The sequence below is a fragment of the Bombus fervidus genome, chromosome 9, assembly GCF_041682495.2.
Source record: "Bombus fervidus isolate BK054 chromosome 9, iyBomFerv1, whole genome shotgun sequence".
NCBI lineage: Eukaryota > Metazoa > Arthropoda > Insecta > Hymenoptera > Apidae > Bombus > Bombus fervidus.
The window spans coordinates 9401750-9423462 of NC_091525.1; the positions used below are offsets into that span (position 1 = coordinate 9401750).

The following is a 21713-nucleotide window of genomic DNA, read 5'->3' on the forward strand; positions in this document are numbered from 1 at the left end:
TTTGAGCCTTAAGTGTGTGCCTGTTCGGGCTTTGTGGTGTTTCGGTGTTACAAATTTATATTTATTTTTATTAATCGCTTAGGTATGTATAATCTTAAAACCTACGTACTTCGGCGCGGCAGCGTGTGTGTATCACGTGTGTGAGGAAACGGGCAAGTTGCGATTCTCCGCAGTTTCCACGCCAAAGGGGTGGAAAGTCTGATGCACTCCTTGTGACCTACATACTATCTCGATAAAGTGACTATTATCCTTTCACCCTGTTTAACCGCAACTTTCAACGACTTTGTTGGGCGAAGGATGTGGCTGACTTCGACGTCGTTAAATTGATCTATACACACCAGCTTCCGAGATAGTATTTACGAAACTGAGATCCATGGTCATTGGTTCGTTGGCTGACGCTCTGGGTGGAAATCGACGTCGATAAATCAACGGCAAGGAAATAAACTGCGGAACTCGAACAATGCAATCTTTCGCATAAACTACCGAGACACAGCGTTTCTACCACGACACGACACGATGTCGTTGATGTATTTTCGGTGGCGTCGACTGCTGCTGGTCGTCGACCGAGAATTTTTATATTTTGCAGCTGTGAAGCATAGTACGATAGTTACAGGCTTTTATGCAGCAATTACGTAGACCGATGGTTTTCGAAGTTTGAAACGTACGTACAGAACATACAGATACACGTGCCATTTCCAATTTTTTCTTTATCTTCCTCGAAGAGAAGTAATACGTGAATAACCTTATCCTACTTTACTTACACAATGGAAATTATCTTCATTTGTATTATTATTACTATCGCACGGGTGCAATAACAAGTACAAAAGAATGCAATGGTAAGCGTACAGCGAGAAAAGAAAGGGAAAAGGATATTATTATCACGCGATAAGAGGATATTGTGGAGTTTCGTTTTAAATGCGGATAAGCGTCCAGAGAAAAAGTCGACATTTCCAGCGTATCGGTTTGTTAATTTAGTATTTCTATTTAATGGATCTGCAGAGCCACAGCATGTTTTGGTACTTGACAGCAAAAATTCTTCAGCAAATTCCTAATGCATCGAGGTGGTGTATATAGATCGATTGGTTCTAAAACAGACATAGGGTTCATTTTACCATTAATAATTTTGAATAGAAACGAAAGGTTTGCTAGAATTCTGCGATTTTCGAGAATAGATAGGCGAATATTATCCAAAATAGGTAGTTATGATTATGAGGCGACATTCTAATAATTCCAACTTAAAAGCAGCAATAGGATTATGCATTATATTTGTATATTGTATTGTATATCTTTCATATACTGAAGATTAAATAATTGGTGCGTATTCTAATCGTTAATCTTCGTTACCGTTTTCCTCGGTCTTTTAAATAATTGTTTCGCATAATTTTTCATTAGATACTTGGACGTATGGCAAACAAATTCATATACAAACTTCGAATACTAATTATTATTTGTATATTATCATGCTTCAGTTCGGATATCTTTCGACAAAAGTTGTACATATTTGAGAGGGTTTTCAGGAAAATAGAGCGAAAAATCGTACAAATTGCGAAAAAAAAAAATGTATTTTTAGAGTACATTCAACATTTCCTACGGTCAGTTTTTGTGTTACAAAACGTTGGAATTAACCCGAGTACTCGTTCTAATTACTCGACTAATTTAATACCAAGGGTTAGGTTAGGATTAGAAGTAATGTAATACTTGGTTAATTAACTTATTTGTCGGGTAGTTAAGTATGCGAGTATTCGGCTTGGAAACCATCTGCCAACGAGACAGAGACAATTCGCGTATAATACCGCAGCATGCAGCATTTTAGCCATTCGTGTCCTGAATTATGTCGTTACTTTTTACGACTATTCTTGTTCTGGATATTTCCTGATATTTTGAAACGAATCGTTAATAAAATGACATCGACAATAATTGTACTTCTGATACAAATGAAAAAAAGGATTAGTATTTGACAAGATATAATATCCTGTAGCGCAGTTGAAGATTGGAATTATATGAGTTTCTCAGAAGTCAAACTAATTACAATTTTCTTGTATTTATGAATAATTAAAAAATGCAAAAGTACATAGTAACGTGGAAAAATATATGAAATATCCAAGGTATAGTGATCGCAATAATAAGTAAAGCAAATCACTATTCAGATTCCATTTCTCGAGTTCTATTCATAAAAATATCAATTTCAATAAATATACGTAGTCTAATTGCAGTGATCGCAATAATAAGTGAAGCAAATCACTATTCAGATTCCATTTCTCGAGTTCTATTCATAAAAATATCAATTTCAATAAATATACGTAGTTTAATTGCAGCTAAAGATTTAGAAACTTAGAAGACCTGACTATACACTAGGTGACAGAAACAGATATTAAAAGATCTAGAAACTTGAAAAGGCCAAAAGTTAGTTGGTAGAAATAAATCGTAAAAGATATAGAAACTTAAAGTAGCCAAAGATATTGAATAACAGAAAACGATAAAAATTAGAACTTTTTCTTAATGAAATATTCGTTTTCAAACACAGCGCGTCGTTGTGAGTAGAAATGCGGGATGCTTAATCCATTTGACACACCGATAGCTGTGCAAGATACGCGTCGACTGCAATAGGATCTACTGAAATTAATAATGCACCGTATATGACCTCATTTTCTCGTACAGGCCTCCGTTATTAGACGTGGACTCTTGTTTTCCGTGCACACATTGTTCTACTGTTTCATTTTGTCACCTCGCAAAACAGGGATGCAGAAAGCGGATGGAAAATTTGTGCGACGAGTCGGTCGACGAAGATGAGCCCGGGACGATGATCGCGACCACAAGAACAAAACATCTTTTTCGCGTCGACGGAATGTGCCCACGCGTACTATTTCGAGAGGAACACGACTTACGTAAGGGTGGAAGAGGAGACGTGGATGACGCTCGTGGGAAGATGTGGCGCCCATCGTTTTCGCAATTTTCGACGAGGAATGGTCTCTTTCAAAACAACCATCGACGAGAGGTCGTTTCTTTTTTTTTTCTTTTTCTTTTTTAAACAGCTTTCGACGAGGAAGAGAAACGAGGTTCCGACAAGAGATCGTAAACCCTACGATTCCTAACACTTTATACGAAGAAAATAAAATTTGGTGATGGCTGATGGTGGAAGGTTGTTAAAAGGCTTAAAGATTTTGCTACTTTTCCTTTGTCGAGGAGGGAACGTTAATTTTCTTATGCTGAGATTGAGCTTTCTTTAATTTTCTCTCGTTTCAATTCTACTTGGATTTTCGATCTGTTTAAGTGGATTGAGGTTTTCTAGATCGCGCATGAAACTTTTTACATCCAAGAACTGTATGTTTCCATTCTTTGCAAGAGAGAAAGTTAATCTTGAGACGTAATGTTAGCACGATTCAATTGGGTCTCTTAAATTCGCCCATTTTTAAAGATCTATTTAAATTTTAATAATATTTAATGCAGATTTCGTGATTCTTGGAAGTCTTGAGAGTTTTTTTCTCTGACTCACTTAAGTTCTCATAAATTCTTATAAATTCTCTTATAAAACATTTCGTAAAAGATTTATAAATTCCCTTTTCTCTTTTGTGACAGAGGAATAAGTTAATTTTAGCAATATGACTAATTTGAAATTTTGAAGAACCTTTCTTCGAACTTAGTCATCTTTAATTAACTTCTACCGTGTTTTTTAAAGCTTCTTGGAAGACTTAAGAATTCCTCTTTTTCTATTTTTTCCTTTACCAAGAAGAAAATTCACCTTTTGTTGAAAAGCAATAATATTTTTTAATTAATTTCTTTTTAATTAATTATTTTGTGACACTGATACGACGATGAAACATTTTATGATATTATTTTCAGTGATATTCGAAGTTTCTCTGATCTTCCAAATATTCGTATGGAATTTCATAGCCGTTCTCGTTCCTTCGTTTGTTACACAACTGAAGTGTTTAAATGGGCCAATAAAACGGCAATCAGAGTGCTCTTAAGAGCATCGTTCTCTGATTATTGTTCTTCGAAATATAAACAACGAAAATCTTCCAGATTCACGTCCACGCCCAATCAAACGAAGAACAAAACACTATCAACCATTTTGTACTTTACATTCCTAAATCAAGCAGTTCTTGTCGAATAAACACGTAAAATTGAAATCAATATTCCAATCGTGAAAACAAAGAGAAATAACACGAAACAAAATAAAGCGTGGAAAACTTTTTATTCGAAAAATATTTTTATTTTCGTCAAATTATATTGTTAATTCGAAATGAAAGGCGATATAGTTCGTTAAATAAAGGTGACAAGTGTCGTACAGTTCGATTTATGTCACGGTGGACGTAAGTAAAATATAGGAAAAGAATATTCAAAGAATCGTTACGGAAGGAATCGTAGGATAAAACCAGTGCTGGTTGCGAGTGAATTAAATTGTCTGGCAGCCTGTGAAACTTCGTCGTTCGTTTAGCGATGTTTCGCGTTTCGATTCTATTTCGAACGTGTTCAAGCGATTTATAACACGCTCGCGATCTCCGAATGTCGCGTTTCACGCAGAATAGAAATAAATACACCTGAATGGCGTCAGAAAAGAGCGCTTGGGAAAATCGTGAGAAAGGCGCCAACGCGTTTACATTGAATTTCATCGGAATTCATGTTCCTATGTATACCTTTAGGACGATACGTTAAAAACCACAGAACCTGCATGGGAAATTGTTTCACTTATCGAATATTAGTATAGAAAATATTTTATTCTCGATATTAGCTCAGAAGGTATTTTAATTTAGACGTTATTAGAAAATGTTTTACTTTGAATATTATATGTATATTTTTTTTTTTGCATATCATGTGTATTTTATGGATTTTTGCAAATGAAAATCTTTCACATACGGAAACTTATAGCAAATTAAAATTGAATTTTTACCGTGTAGTAACAAATCGTTTTGGACTTCAATATCATTCTTTAGTTAAAAAAAAAAATCGCTCTAATTCTACTTATTATTCAGAGTTTTAGTCCTCTTAAAGTGTTACTTTTCCTAGATTACATTTCTGTAGATTTGCATTGCATACGAAACAAGGTTTAGAGTAGCTTCTTAGCATACTATATAAACTTCGTAGAACTTTATAAAAAATATAAAATGTTTTAATTTCAGCCTTAATCCCAGAGGATAATTTTAACATTTAGCAAAATGAACATTTTCCCATACATTATCTCTCTAGAAGCACTCAGATGATCAACATCATCGTCAATATTATTGTTCATGTTATTGTCAACATTTAAGGCTCTCAGTACTATCGTGAACAAGAGACTCTCTAGACTATCAATGTACACATGTTTCTTGTCCGTACGATGTTGAGAATCTTAAATATTGACAATAATATCGATCGAACGAACGCTCCTTTCGAAGATACTCACTTCCGACGCATTTGAATAAATAAAGATTAAAGGATCTTGAGAGGAACATAGTTCAACTTAGTAAACTTTGACAAGAAGTACATATATACAGCGTTCTGACAATTTTCATTTCAAAAGATTAAGTTCTTCTTTCGCGTAGTTCTCATTCATAATTTCAACACAACTTTATAATAAGAATCAACAATTTTGAAATAATAATGGTTAAGTTTAATTAAGAATTAAGAAGCTCAAAATTACGGATATTCTCATCGTACGATTGCACTACGAATTTTTATACATTCACGAGTAGTGCAGAAATGTATAGAATGCAGGTTTTATACGAAACTATATTAAAATATATACTATTCATTATCATAGTCGGTAACTAAAACAATTTTATACTCAAGTTATATTCCCAAAAATATAACAAAAATACGCAGTTCACTTATAATGGATCATTATAGAATTCTTTACAGTAGCTAAATATACCTTCACTATTCAGCATCACAATGTTGAGTAAAATTTGCGTTACAAATATATATATACAAATACAAATGAGTATACGACATTAATCATTCGATAATTAAAACGGTATATAGATTGCGCGCCATCGAACCGTGTCTTCCATCAGATTCTCGAAATGATGAATCAGCGGTGTCAAAACCGGTGATAATTAGTCATGATCTGTTTAATTCTGCAAGCACAAAGAAACCGCTTCGTCGATCGGTCATTTTATTTTCGGTAGCGGTGCGTTTGTCGAAGTTTCTTTGTATTCGAGTTGGTAACTTTCCAAAAAATCTGTTTGCATGTGATCATCTTTATTTTTGTGTGTTTTACAATCCACTTAAATCGAGTTAATACGCCGAAGCCAATGGCACAAATGTTATCAGATTGTTCCATGGAACAGCTTCATCTTGGATGAACGACCTCTACTTCCTTTGATTCCATACAATTTTACTTTATACGTACAGTGACTCGCGAAAGTAATCGAACAATCATCATAGATACTTTCTATACGCTGAATATATTACGTGGGTTCTTGCAATTTTGTTAGCACAGCGGCGAGACACGACTATCGTGATTATAATAGAAAAATTTGAAATTGTATTCCAACACTAACCACACAGGCTTTTTGTGAACATATTATGTGCATTGTACGAAACATGTTGCAATTTCGTTAGCACTGCGACGAGACACGGCTATCGCGATTACAATAGAAAAATTTGAAATCGTATTCCAACACTTACCATACAGGCTTTTTGTAAATAAATTATGTGCATTGTACGAAACATGTTGCAATTTCGTTAGCACAGCGACGAGACACGGCTATCGCGATTACAATAGAAAAATTTGAAATCGTATTCCAACACTTACCATACAGGCTTTTTGTAAATAAATTATGTGCATTGTACTTTAACATGTTGCAATTTCGTTAGCACAGCGACGAGACACGACTATCGCGATTATAATAGAAAAATTTGAAATCGTATTTCAACACTAACCACATAGGCTTTTTGTAAATAAATTATGTGCATTGTACTTTAACATGTTGCAATTTCGTTAGCACAGCGACGAGACACGACTATCGCGATTATAATAGAAAAATTTGAAATCGTATTTCAACACTAACCACATAGGCTTTTTGTAAATAAATTATGTGCATTTTACTTTAACATGTTGCAATTTCGTTAGCACAGCGACGAGACACGACTATCGCGATTACAATAGAAAAATTTGAAATCGTATTATCACACAGGCTTTTTGTAAATAAATTATGTGCATTTTACTTTAACATGTTGCAATTTCGTTAGCACAGCGGCGAGACACGACTATCGCGATTACAATAGAAAAATTTGAAATCGTATTCCAACACTAACCACATAGGCTTTTTGTAAATAAATTATGTGCATTGTACTTTAACATGTTGCAATTTCGTTAGCACAGCGACGAGACACGACTATCGCGATTACAATAGAAAAATTTGAAATCGTATTATCACACAGGCTTTTTGTAAATAAATTATGTGCATTTTACTTTAACATGTTGCAATTTCATTAGCACAGCGACGAGACACGACTATCGCGATTACAATAGAAAAATTTGAAATCGTATTACCACACAGGCTGTTTGTAAATAAATTATGTGCATTGTACGAAACATGTTGCAATTTCTTTGGCGCTGTAACGAGACCCGACTATCGCGATTATAATTACTAAAATTTGGAATCGAATCGAAAATGGAAATAGAAATTACGAAGCGTTTATTGCAAATATACACTGAGTGAAAGATTAGTCCATTTAGCGTAGCAAATGTACAGTTAGTATACTTAGCATTACTAAATTAGTATAATTAGCACGAATAAAAGTTTCAAGCACACAATTCGCGTTAAAAATGGTTTCGTTACATATCGCGGTTTCTTACCATAGTAAGTAATAATTGTTTATTCAAATATTTTGCTGATCTCTGCATAGCTTCCAATAAATATCCTATATCTTCTATATAGATTATCAGATATGTTTCAAATTTTACTAATACAATCACGACAGTCGTGTCTCGTTCCTGCGCTAACGAGATTTCAAAATGTTTTGTACAATAGATTGCACGAAACGTTTACTGTATTGCAGATTAATATTCGTTAATTTCTTTCAAAATATAGAACTGCTTTTAGGAGAATCAAATAAGAAATTAGATTCGGTGCTAATATTACGCGAGACAGGTAAAAGAGAAACGATAAGGGGAACGAAAATTTGTGTTTTAGAAATTGATGCAGCAGGTGTTTAATCTGTTAATCATTCTTGATTTCATTGTGCGTGTAAATTGAGCCACCTCGAAGGTAGCGCACTTGCCTTTTAGGGACTTATCGATCCAATTTTTCTCGTTCATTTTAACGACCCGTGAAAAGCTCTCAGCTTCGTGAACAGCTTGTTTTATTTCTTTCTCTTCTCTCTTTCTCTTTTTCGCACACTTTCATCTTCATAATATTTTCCGCTCTCTTTTTCCTCTAGTTTGAACAACGTACACATACACCTTCTGTTCGAAATATTAGGAAAATGAAGTTTTTGGAGGAAATAGTAGTTAAATTTTGCCACAAACTTTTCACGTAGAAAAAATTATATAAGTTTCAAGTTTCAATTTATTAAACTTCTTTTAAAATCGATTTTCCTTATCCCGAATAGCAGCAGAAATAAGACGTGCACCAGACAATAGGAAGAAAAGAACGAAATTGTTCACAGTGCGACGGTGGATTATTTATTATGACGCTATTTATTATTATTAATATATAAAAAAATAGGTAATTCATACTTTTCGCAGAGAATGAAAAATTACACCGATTAATGTAACCAAAGGTAGAGTTGGATCTGAAGAAAGGGGAATGATATTGCTGTTTTCAGGAGTAACGATGCATAGAAACGCGTAAAATTAACTTCATGGAATATGCTCCATTCCACGCCATTTCGTTTCACCTTGTTACATTACTTCCCATCTCTAACTATGTTAAAGCTGCAATTTGTCATGGCTGCCTTGAATATTTTTGAATTCGTTTGAATAGTTTTATTTCTGTTAATTTGTTACGTGTTCTAACTTTATTTTCGAACAATAATTTTATGAACGCGGCGAGTGAGTGACAACGCGGAATTCCTTCCAAGAACGTCTAAGATGGAACGATGAGTATAAAACGCGATTCGAAGGACACGGGCCAAAGAAGATTATCGCTTTATTGAGTCGATGTCCATAAAGGAAGAAACCATAATCGTATGAACGCAGTATCCTTGATAAATACAGACGAAAAACGAAGCTTCCTTTAACGCGCTCACAAATTAAGCTTCTACCACAGGAATAGTTATATAAAAAAAGAAAAATCGTTTGATAAAGTAGAAATTCGCGTTCACGACGAGGGAAAAGAAGATAATAAAAGATAAGGATAAGTTAGGGACGTTAGAGGGTTGAAGATAAATTGGGCGAATGTCGGGGAAACCGAATCGAGGACGGAAAAATAAGAAGATCACAGTAAGAAATAGTATTTCATTATCATGAACCGAAATCACAGTATGAAAAGACGCGAAAGTTAAATTACCAAGAAAATCTGCAAGGTGAAGTGAAAACAGATTTAAGTTGAAAATTAGCATTTCGCTGAAATGATGCGATTTAATTCCGTGTTAATTTAAGCAAAGATGCCCCAAATGAGAAATGTTGATGGCCGGAAAGTTCCAAAGTTTCAAACATATATGATATGAGAAGGAAATGTGAAGTAATTTTAAATTGATCGCGAGACGAAAGGTAGAGATTTTGAAAACTCAATTTTTACCGAAACGGTAGTCAAATAGAATTCAACGACTCTTTTAATTTTATGTTAAGTTCATTACAATTTGAACTTGGAGAACATCTATAGAATAACATGTATAAAATGATGTAAATGCCTTATCATTAATTAACAAACAGAATATTGTTTAATTATTTAATAAAATAAATTTCAGTAGAATATTTAGGTGATATCTATTTAATATCTGTTGTAAAATTTTTACAACGCTTTCCATGTTATCTAGATAAAAAAGAAATTAAGTAAATCGTCCTGACATTTGTGAACAGTTACGCATATTCTTCATACGATTATGCTAACTAGAAAGCTTGGAAAAATGTTAAAATTTTATGCTGATCATGTAGAGATCATAAAAGTTTGCCAACGTAGGTTAATCTTGTTCTGAACTGCCATTTAAGAGTATAACTATGTAAAAACTTCTGTGATTTGATTTAGGAAAATTGCTACGATCATATCTCCTAGTCTTTAGTCAGATTTATATAATTAAAAAATATGGCACACATTGAGAAACTAATATTCGTAATGTTTTACCTCCGAGTAGGCGTGCAACTTCTAAGAATCACGAGAATCATGAAACTTCCACGAAAAGTTCCAAGGATCATTATAAATAAATTCTTTCCTATATTATGCCTGTGCAAATCGATTCTTCTGTAACGTTAAATTAGGTTTTGTTACATTTCAATCTTTTTTACATTTTGTTTTATATATACATTTAATAAACATCAGGTTCAATAGACATAAAATTATTCTGCAGACTACTGATTTGATATATTGAAATTTTGCATATAGAATTTAGATCGCAACATTTGCTTTTGTTCTTTTTATATGTAAGGATACACATACTATAGAGTTTCTTCTCAATTACGCTTTTATTTCGGTGAAACAGATCGTTGAAAGCACCTGTTCCGTTTAAATAACCGTTTCATTCCTGATAATGCGTGTATGCAGTATTCTTCTCCAACAAACTATCAGATAAAGAAAAAGAAAATGTGTCTATTTTTAACTAAACTAGTCTGTGATTTTAACGTGTCTTTACGAAAGAATATCAAAACAAAATTTTTCTATTACGATCGTATACAACAACTGATAAAAAATTAATTCTCATAATTATAAAAAGGCTAGGTTTCTATTATAACTTACACAGTAACTGATAAAAAAAAAAATTTGCCCCATAGTCATAAAAAACTCCATTTTTACTATCATACGTATAATACCGGATAATAGACAATTTCCGTCATACCAATAAAGAGACTATGTTCGTATTACAAACTGTAAAGAAAACTATATTTCTAAAAAACTACCGACAAGAGAACAACGTTTTCCACAGTTAAAAAAATATGTTATTCTAAAAAGAACACCTACAAAAGTACTAAATCTTTTACAGTCTCCTCGGTAACATCTTCAAGTACCCATAAACCTTGGCTTATCCTCCAAGCAATCCTTCGTACGACCCGCTACACAGCCAACACCGTGACAACAGCATACTTAGCGTAATATTTTTCCTTTCTCGAAACCGTCGAACCCCTAAAATCATGTTCCATGACGTCAATCGCTTGATAACGCTACGCTTCGGGTAGCCTCGAGGAAAGCTCCGCATAGCGGTTGAAGAGAGTGGTGGTAACAGTAACCGATTGCAGGTTCGGGTGGCGTTGAACGGGTTGCAGTAGCTGCAGGGCCGGCACCGCGACGCCCGAGCGTCGTTGGCCTCCTGGTTGCGCGCGATTCGCGTGGCGCCTTCGCTCGATACTCGCTGCGGCAAAACCATCTGGTTCCGTTGGTAGCGCGTGGTGGGAGCAGCCTCTGTTTTATTTCTGTCTCGGTGTCCGTCTGCACCGGGGCCAACCAAGACGCAATCGTGCAGTTTTCGCGTCAAACCAACAGTTCGATTTTGTCCCGCGTTCCATCTGTACCGATTCTCCGTGTCCTGAGACATGGAGGACAGTTACACAGTACACAGGCGGCGCAAAGCCGCGGCCAGAAGGCGCGAGAAGACACCGGACCCTTCCTCGAGGAACCAACGATTGGTGGAAACTTCCGACGACGAGGAAGAGGCGAGACGCGCCAGGATGGAACAGATGGCGGAGGATGCTGAGCGAGCCGAGTTGGAGGATCGGGAGAAGAGAAGCAAGGAGGAAGATTTGCAGCTGAAGGTCGAGGAAAGAAAGAAGAGGAGTCCAAGCAAGGTCAAGGACGCTGACGGTAAAAAGGTGAGCGAAGAGAAGAAGAGTTCTACTTCTCCTCAGAAAGAATCGCAAGCACGTGAGAGTGACGCTAAAGATGAGACGACTGCACAGTCGGTAAGGATGGAATTGGCTAGCCAAGTGGATAACGGAAGTCCAGTGAAGGAAGCGACCAAGGGTGGAGAAGTTGTTGCGAAGTATCAGGATGCTATACCGAGCTCAAAGGATATTGATGGTGATATAGATCAACCGATTGAACCGAGGAAGGTGGAAAGACGTTTGAAGAAGAAGTCGAGGGAAAGAATGGAGAGACACGGTCAGTCGAGTGACTCTAGCGATATGGAGGAGATAGACAGGCATCCGAGAAGAACCAAATCGCCGGAAACAGGGAAATTTAGAATAAAGAAGAGTTCCTCGAAGAAAATTAGCAGCGGTGATCCTGAAATTGTAATGAAAGAGGCGATCGAGAAGCCTCCAAGGGAGAAGAAGTCCAGTAAACAGAAGCTTGAGGGAGACGATCAAGCGAAACCTGAAAGAGGACGTTCTAGAGTTCATAGTCAAACTGACGATACCGACGAAGATCGTAAAATGAAGAAAAGCGAATCTTTCCCTCGGCAGGCGGAAGAAGTCGCGATGAAGAGATCCTCCTCTGACATAAAGAAGCAGATAATTCCTTTGAGTAACGACAGTCTAATGGAAGATTTCGCTAGGGCCCAGGAGGAATACTTGAAGAGAGAGCAGAACATCCTCGATGCCGATATTCCGGACGTGTTCGAGGATGCGCAAGAAGAAAAGCCGCTAAGAAGAAGGAAATTCAGTACACCGCTCACAGAGACGGAACAAGACGCCATCGAGAAATCTATCGAAAAGCTGAAAGAGTCTGAGAGAAAAAAAGGTTGGTTTTCTTGGCTGCCATTCTTTGGCAAGAAAAAGGAAGACAAAGAAGACGATGACCCAGAGAAGAAAGAAGATCACGAAGAACCAGAGAAAGTCAAACCACCAAAACAAAAAGAAGAACCGACAAAAGTTCAAACAGAAGACAAATTCTTAGAAGTAAGACTGGACCAACCGGCGAAAGTCACTTTCATGGACTTTTTAAGGGCAATGAAAGACGTGGTTGCAGAGTTTAAGGCGTTCGTCGCGCAAAACCCCCGAGAAGCAGAAATTGTAAGAGGACTGAGAAATCGTTGCATGTCAGAATTAATGTTGGTGATGATCTACTGTGGTTTGGGCGCGTTCATTTTCCGGTTCACCGAGGGTGCATTCGAGACGTTCTACAAATGCGGCGTGAAACGCGTGAAACGAGATTTCCTGGATAGTTTGTGGAACTACAGTCACAATCTGAGGGAAGACGACTGGAAGAGCATGGCTCGCAGGAAGCTAATGGAGTTTGAAGAGCAGTTGCACACTGCTCACGAAGCGGGCGTTCATACATACAGCGGGCAAAGAAGTTGGAGCTTTCTCAACGCTGTCGTGTACTGTCTGACAGTAATAACCACTATCGGTGAGAAAATCCGGATAGCTCTGAGATAAAAGGAAATATGGCAGGAAAATATAAAATCGATGTGCGACGATGTGAAGAGATGTGGTTATCGCAAAAGCCCTTATAAGTTCTGTATTGATTTTCCTAACTGACTGATATAGTCGTACAGACGATGATTGTGGGTTGTATATTTGATTGTCAAAAGCTGAATGCGCACGCGTTTCGTGCCAGCGGCCTAAATTTTTCAAGAACGATAAGTTCGTAGGGGACTTTGGGAATTTATTACGTTCTGGAATGGAATATCGTGATTTTGAAACTTCTGAGGATTTGGTTCCATGGAGGGATACGTTGTTATTAAATATTAGTAATCGGATGGATATTTAACTAGAGATTTATGATTCAGATTTCGTGTTTAGATTAACAATGACTATGAAAGACGGTTTTCGAGGGTAGTTTAATATTATGAAATATCTTTTTAATCTGATTTCATAAAATATTTGATAGTAAAATTGGCAATTTCCAGGGAAACGAAATTAAAAATATTCATGATGCAATGAATTAAACGAATAATTCAGCTCTTGTGTTTAGTCTCTTAGAAATTACTAATCAGTAGAAATTTAATTAATCTAATATGGAAAACCACGAATGGTTTCTAATTTACATAATCTTTTTAATCTTATTTAATAAGACGACGACAATTAAAGCTGAAAATTATCTGTGAAATGAAATTCAAATATTGCTGACAAATTGAATGTTCCATATTTTATATTTGGATTGTTAATAACCCTTAATTGGTAAGAACATAATATTAAAATATTGCTAACAGATTGAATATTAAATTAAATCTAACAAGCATATACGATAATTCATTTTTCGTATTTACGATCTTACAAATCTTTAATTAGTAGAAATTTAATATTAAATTTATATGATTTGCGAATATGCCTGACCATTTGAATCTAGATAGACGAGACGAGCACAAAGCCAGCAATTATCGATAAATCGAAATACAAATTACATCTACTATCCGATCGATTCGAATTTAATAAACAGAAAATCAAATTTCATAACATTTCGTTTCATCGAAACAAACGATTCCAAAGTTCATGAGGAACAAACAGTTCCAAATAATAATCGTTTACATAAACAAGATACTTGAAAGGAAAGTTCTATTATCGAAGAAATCGACCACTTTATGAGCAAACGACCGCCAAATTGTACCACTAAAATTGCTAAACTTAGATCGAACGCCACCGCGTATTTAGTATCTCTCAGGTTTATTTTTGTCCCATAGAAATATATGTATAGAGATGTGAACCTCCCGAGGTTCGACCCTCTCGAAAATTTGAATTCTCATTACCGAATATGAATCATGCAATTCCAGTCGTTACAGTGCCACAACTTTACGAATCTTTCACTCTATTTTAGGATACGGACATATTTCACCTAGTACCACCACCGGAAGAGCCATCACAATAGTTTACGCTATCTTTGGTATCCCGATGTTTCTGATAATATTAGCCGATTTTGGCAAATTATTCACGCGTGGTATCAAGTTCCTCTGGGCGTTCGTCCGAAGGGTGTATTATACCGGAAGTTGTCGCAAGGTTCGTCGAACCGTACCTGTTCAGGTAAGATCTCAAAATCGTAGAGAACGATCATCTTGTGACTTTTGGTTTCTATTCGTTTTATTTCTATCCTAAAAGGAAAAGCAATCTTCCATTCTTAACCGTTTGTTGCATTTTCTAATATATCATCGTTAATCATAGAAAAAAAAAAAAAAGAATAAATTTTAACGACACAGTTTAGATTAAAGTCAAATTCTGCAAGAAGTCAATGCGCAGCATTATCGCAATAATGAAATATCACGGTACAGAAAGTGAAACGTCTGAAAGTACGTCTGTTCTACTTTCTCACCTCGTATCTCGTGAGCTCACCAAGCTTATACAGCATCGACTGTAACATTGTGATTTCTAATTTCACTGATTAAGTCTTCGGTAAACAGGAAGTGATGAAAGGCGTGCAATTAGTTTACGACCTAGCAACGTTTAAGAGGCCCTCGCAGATTAATCCAGAGGATATCGAAGAAATACAAAAGCAGGCTCCGCAATCTCAAACGGTCCTCAACTTGGATGGAAACGTGCCTGACACACCAGGAACACCGGCGATGTCCGCGTTCGCCATCGACGACGAATTTAATCTACCAATCTCTGTTGCCATCTTCATTCTACTCGGTTACATTTTCATAGGCGCCACATTGTTCTGTTTATCGGAAGGATGGGGCTTCTTCGAGAGCTTCTACTTCGTTTTCATCTCCATGAGCACTATCGGCTTCGGCGATTACGTGCCAAAGGTGAAAATTCTTCGCAAATTTTTTTTTTGTTTGTTTTTTTTTTTGTTTTTACTTCGACGATATTTTAGTCGTCGTTTTTATATCTTGCATCACGCCCCGCTCGTTCCGCCTTCCCTAAACGACGAGATCGATTCGTTGCTAGACTGATTCCAAGAGACACGTTCGATGGAACAGTTAACTTTTCTTTTAACTGAAAGCTGGATACCAGCGTCTAGTCATATCTTGTGAGAGAATTTTCAGAATTTTGTAAGCTGCGACAGCGTTACGTAATCCTAAATTCTGATTTATGCAAAGTTAGTATTCGTTCGATTTCGTCGTATTTTTAGCTCAAAGAAATTTAGATAAGAAACGGCAAGAATTTCCATTTAATGAAATTCGGAGGAAGGAAGGAACTTTACAAATCCTAGCAAGCTTACTATTTTACGCCATTTCCTCTTGTGTTTCTATTCATCTTAATAAGTGATTCGTTGAATTGAAAAATCTTGATCTTACTTTAACCGAGAACAAATTCTATACGAAGACGAATTATTAATTTTTCTCTGTTCAAATGAATAGAGGAAATTCGATATTACTTAGAATTTATTAAATCATTTTACGAAGTATTATTATACAACGTGGCTGAACTCTACCAATTTTAATTTATTAAATTCAGAACGTGTCTCTTCGATGTACATTCTTCTATTTTCATTTGCGATTAGCGTTTGCTTTATATTTGACCGATGGAATGTACCCTTGTCCCTAAGATTCGTATTCAGTGAGCTATATAATTAACTTATTCTTTTGCTTGTCCCTTTCACGGTGGCGTTCAGACGGTAAGCTTTGAAAATCAAAAAGTTAATCAAGAAACAGACAAACAAACACAAATTCTAAAGAGAACTAATAATGCACATCACCGTATATACACACTATTTCGTACATGCTTTTCGCATAAATCTCACTTCGGCACAATTGCACGTGTTTTCTTAGCGAAAATTAAAAAAAAAAAAAAAATAAAAATAAAACTGCCGATGACAGAATACACGCGCACACATTAACAAATTGATTGGTTGGTTGATCTAGCATCCCATATACATGATGTGTTCGATAATATACCTGGTGTTCGGCCTGGCCCTCACGTCTATGTGCATCAACGTCGTACAGGTACGAATTTTTCATTAATTATTTTCTAAAGAAATAAAAAAATCCGATTTAACCTGCGATAATCTAAATCTCATAATCCAATGTAAATTACCAAATTTTAGTAATATTTTCTAATCTAATGAAAATCTAGTAACCCAATCTAACACATAGTATAATATAACAATGTAATATAAATAGTATAATGTAATGTACATATAATTTATATACAATAATCCAATTTAATTTTATATTTAATAATATATATGTGAATAACCTGCCCCATAATAATTAAATTTTCTAATCGAATATAAATTAAATAGATCAACTTTCCTAAGCTTTCCTTTATAGCATATAATAATTCCTAATCAAATAAAACTTTACTAATCTAGCATACCCCCAATAACTGCATAATCTAATTTAGAATATCGAAGAAATATTAATTTTCATTATATGGAACACATTCCACTCTATATTATTCCTACAACTGTAACGCTCCATACTATCGCGCTTTTAACGCTTGACAATTAATCTGATCAACAGGTGATGCTATCAGACTCATTCAAACAGGCGAGTCAGAAGATTGGAGCGACGATTGGCTTCGAGATTGCGGAAGAGGATCAATCAGTGAATCCAGCGGTTCCTCCGCCGGTCGAAGTGGCTGACGTTCACACTACCATCAAGGAGTCCGACAGTGGTGAAAAGGTTGCGCCAAAAGCCAAGCAAGAAGATGTCGACTTATAAATAAGAACTTTCTACCAAAAGCAAAAAAAAAAAAAAAAAAATCAAAAGGAACAAAAAAGAAAAAAAAAAAGAAATAGTCGAGTTATCCGATTGATCGCTGCGTTCGCACACCGAGCACCGATAACACGCGCGTTTTCGCCTTTAAAACAATAAATCTTGTTCGTCCGGTCGCTTAAACAGGCAACGACGAATCTCAATTCGACTCGATTCAGTTACCAGTCGAGATCGCGGAGAAACGAAATCGATAAAAATACACGCATACGATAATTCACTTTGAAATTGGTGCTTCAATTTTCAACGATCGTTCACGATCATCGTCCCGATCGATCATGGCACCTTGGACAGGGTGTACAGTTACGTGAAAAAGTTTACTACCAGACTGAATTTTTAACTTCGTATTTAAAGAGCGATATCCGAAAGAACTTCAAGTAATATCGGGATAAGCAAACACCGTATATTATTTATCCGTGATATTGCCTGAAACTCTTTAAAATATCGTTTTTGAAATACAAGGTGGGAAATGTATTTGGCCTGAAACTTTGCACGTCACTGTAGATCGCGTTTCTGGTCGCCGTAGAAACGGCTAATCGAAACTTTCATGCTCCGTATGGGACACACAGGAATGCTAAACGAGCCACTTATTCGATAAATCGGTTTAGTCTATGAAACAAAACATAGAGAAAATTGGTGAAATTATACATATAAAATATGGATCGATCGAATGCTTTGACGCGAAAAATTTCGAAAATTTCTCAAAATCGAGTTAACCACTTTCAAGTCACTTTGATCGAACGGCTCAAGTCATAGGATCTATCAGTTACTAAGACTCCCGCTGGCTGCACCGTAGTCGCCACAGAAAACGCACCTGATTACGAATTCCTTCGTGTCTGGTAGGAAGCCAACCTTGCAGCGTATTCTGAGAGCGAACGTTACGCTGACAACGCGATTAGAATGTGATCGATTTAGACGAGAAACGCGGAGTATTCTTCGATTCTTTTAGCGAGGAATGATTGAAATTGGCATCTTAAAATTAACAAGTTCCGTGCCATGTGGTTCATTCGACGACGAAGCGATTCTCATGACAAAAAGTAGAATTTTTATCAGAGACTTAATAGTATTTTTTTCGCTTTTCAAAGTGTCAGAGATTCAGAAAAATCGCTACTTTTCTATGACTCGTTACTCTAAACCAACTTTTAACTATACCTTGAAATTAATGTGTGAAGTAAAAAAAAAAAAAAAAAAAAAAAGAAAAATAAGAAAGAAAACTGGAAAAAGATTAGAATACACGATAAAATTCTTTTAAGAAATAGAAGTTACTTCAAACATGGTTACATTCTGATGAATTCATTTTGATGAATAAAAAATGTAAGAATGTCGAGGAACCAAGTAAAGAAACCTTATATCGGTAATGCAGAGAATATGAACGTTACCATCGTCGATACGAATTACAGATGATATCGTGGACTGATTCACGTGACCAATTCTAGAAAGTGATAAGGATATCTTGTAATTTGTGACGATTTAAATGGATAGTACTCTAGTTTCCATAGATACGAAATTACAATAAAGAGAAGCTTACTTGCAATAAAGAAAAACATGATTACAAAGAATCGCCGCTTATTTTCTACGCGTAATTAAATATTCTACGATAAATTCTCTTTACTTTAAAGCCTCATCGAAACTTTCAATTTTCACCCGGCACGGAATGTGTTAATATTTTCCAGAACTATAAGCGTTCAACCTTAAATTTTCAATTTACGATCAAAATTCGCAGAAAATTTAAAATGCATCTCGTGCGGTTCGTGTCAGCTGTCGAACGTTATTTTTATCGAGCGAGCGACACTGCACGCGAACGCGAACTAATCAATCCGCATAACATAAAAAAAGAAAATCTTATCGTTCCTCGCGATATAAACGGCTGATTGTCACAAGCGTAACGTAAGAAGGAGGATATCCGGTTGTTTTTAGTTCGATGATAAGAAAAGACGTATAGTAATTCTGTGATTGTTCGCAGACCAGACGCAGCAGTTGCGATTTATTTGTCGTAGTCTACTGTCGACAATAAATACAACCCTGTACTTTGTATATTTTGTAGATTTGTCGTGTTGCTATCTTTTTTTTTCTTTTTTAAGTTGTTTTTATATTACGTACATACGAGTATAATGAAGCTTTTGGACGGAGACGCCTGTACCGACTGAGTAGCTTTTAAACTTTCAGTCTCTGAGTTCTGTTCGAACGCTTCGTCCATATAAAGAAAAAATATGTGATCTTATTGTTTAAACAATCCTCCAGTTGCATTCGTGAAACATTCAGTGAAGAGTTTGGGGATGTATATTTTTATTCGATGTTAATCTGAACAACGTTCTCCAATGTAAAGTACATTCGATGAATATAAAAATCAATAACTACATAATAGGTAGATTTTAGTATAATGAAACGTTATATTGATACATTGAGATGTTATACCTATATTTAAAGTTATTTAATTATTCAAATATTATTGTTGTAATTACTTCACTTTTGAGCGTATTCAATAATCGTACATAAAACTATATTTATTACTTTTTGTCCTTTTTATGCACATCTTTCGATGGGAATTTTCTTCAATTTTTGATAGATATATAACGTATTTAAATGTATTTAATTATTTGTTATAAACATTATCAAATATGAAAATTATTTTACCATGTTATGTTAAAGAAGAAAGGAAATTACCAATTGATGAGTTTATCGGTAAAACAGTGATTCATAGAACTCCTTTTCAACAACGAATGTTAACATTTTTAATATTTATCACGTAATAAACCAAAATGATACACTACTAAAAGATCGATTGCAGAATGGCGAACGATGTTGTAGAAGGAGAGGAGAAGGTGTTTGACGATCGAACTGGGGGATTGAAATAAATTTTCGTCGCGGGAAGAGGAAAAAACTTGTGCCTTTTTAAGAATGAACTGTGTTAGCTATTTACATTTTATCAGATACGATAAGAATTTCTGTAACGCGATTAAATTATAGAAACAGAAAACAAGAGATATATAACGTATATACTCGTTGCTACTTAAGTGACAAAAGTATACTTCTTTTTCCCAACGATTGAAAAGGAATAAAAGATATGGCAGATCGCTTAATGTCTATACCATATGTCTTTGCAATTTTATTACACGTTATAAATTCACGTAACAGAAATAAAAAGAAACGAAATAAGCGAGCAAATTGATTATGGGTAATGAGTACTTGTTATTATTAATATGATCATAATAATGACATCATTGTGAACTTTATTTACAAATAAATGTTTCAGATATTAGGATTCTTTCACCTTTATTTTATCCACTTTTCTTATATAGGCTGTCTCTTGCAACTAAGACGTACGCATCCCATGACTCACAGAAAAAAATTTCTTTATTCGTGATCGAAATTGAAATTAATTTTACTGTGGAATTATGACCACTACAATGGCGATAATATTTTACAATTGCAGTACGAATACTTCTACTTAGAACAAATTATTCATCTTAGAACAGAATTAAATGTAGAATTTAATATAGTGCAAATTAAATGATAACTCTTTAAATTTTTGTACACGATACTTTACTCAGATTAGAACGAAACTATTTGATAAATGTTCTAACTACATCCAATTACGATCGTAGCCAATTAGCTCGCATTATTTGTTATATATATAATTCATAATTCTATTACTTATAGCAATGCAATTAATAATTGTATATCAAACAATATGATTACCTATATTTCATCACATGGAGGTACGGGAAAACACTACGTAGTTGAAATCACGCATTTCAAAAAATAATACATCTTGATACCACCCACAATTCAACAGCACAATGACGCTCCGCGCCAAAACTTCGCCTAGCTGTCTCCCGATTAGCTGCAGCGAAATCGTTCCTGATTCGTTTAAAGTCGCGCGTAGAATTGAAATACTGTACGCTGGAAAACCTGTTTCAGTCAAGGATCTATGATAGTTTCAGAACGGATAACGTACATGAACGACAATGCATCGCCTGTCTACATCGATCACGTCGCTGTCGCTCATGTGCATCAGGTTTTATGTGCGTAACCTATCACTATTGTCAGCTGTCAGTTACGCGTCGTGAGAAATTTACTTTCGAGATATTTTAATAAGTGAAGAT

General features: G+C 35.4%; 1 protein-coding gene and 1 long non-coding RNA gene across 2 annotated transcripts; one reads left to right on the forward strand and one right to left on the reverse strand.

The window, feature by feature from the left end:
* Window positions 1-784: 784 nt before the first annotated feature.
* LOC139990571 (uncharacterized) lies at window positions 785-21435 on the reverse strand. The gene is made up of 2 exons (XR_011800588.1): window positions 21307-21435; window positions 785-1085 (listed from the first exon to the last, which is right to left on the reverse strand). It is a non-coding gene; the product is annotated as an uncharacterized lncRNA (long non-coding RNA).
* LOC139990532 (uncharacterized) lies at window positions 11328-20869 on the forward strand. Its single transcript, XM_072009898.1, has 5 exons — window positions 11328-13364; window positions 14772-14974; window positions 15349-15696; window positions 16756-16836; window positions 17356-20869. The coding sequence occupies exons 1-5, from the start codon at window positions 11612-11614 to the stop codon at window positions 17554-17556; spliced, it is 2586 nt and encodes an 861-aa protein (XP_071865999.1). The 5' UTR covers window positions 11328-11611; the 3' UTR covers window positions 17557-20869.
* Window positions 21436-21713: the final 278 nt, after the last annotated feature.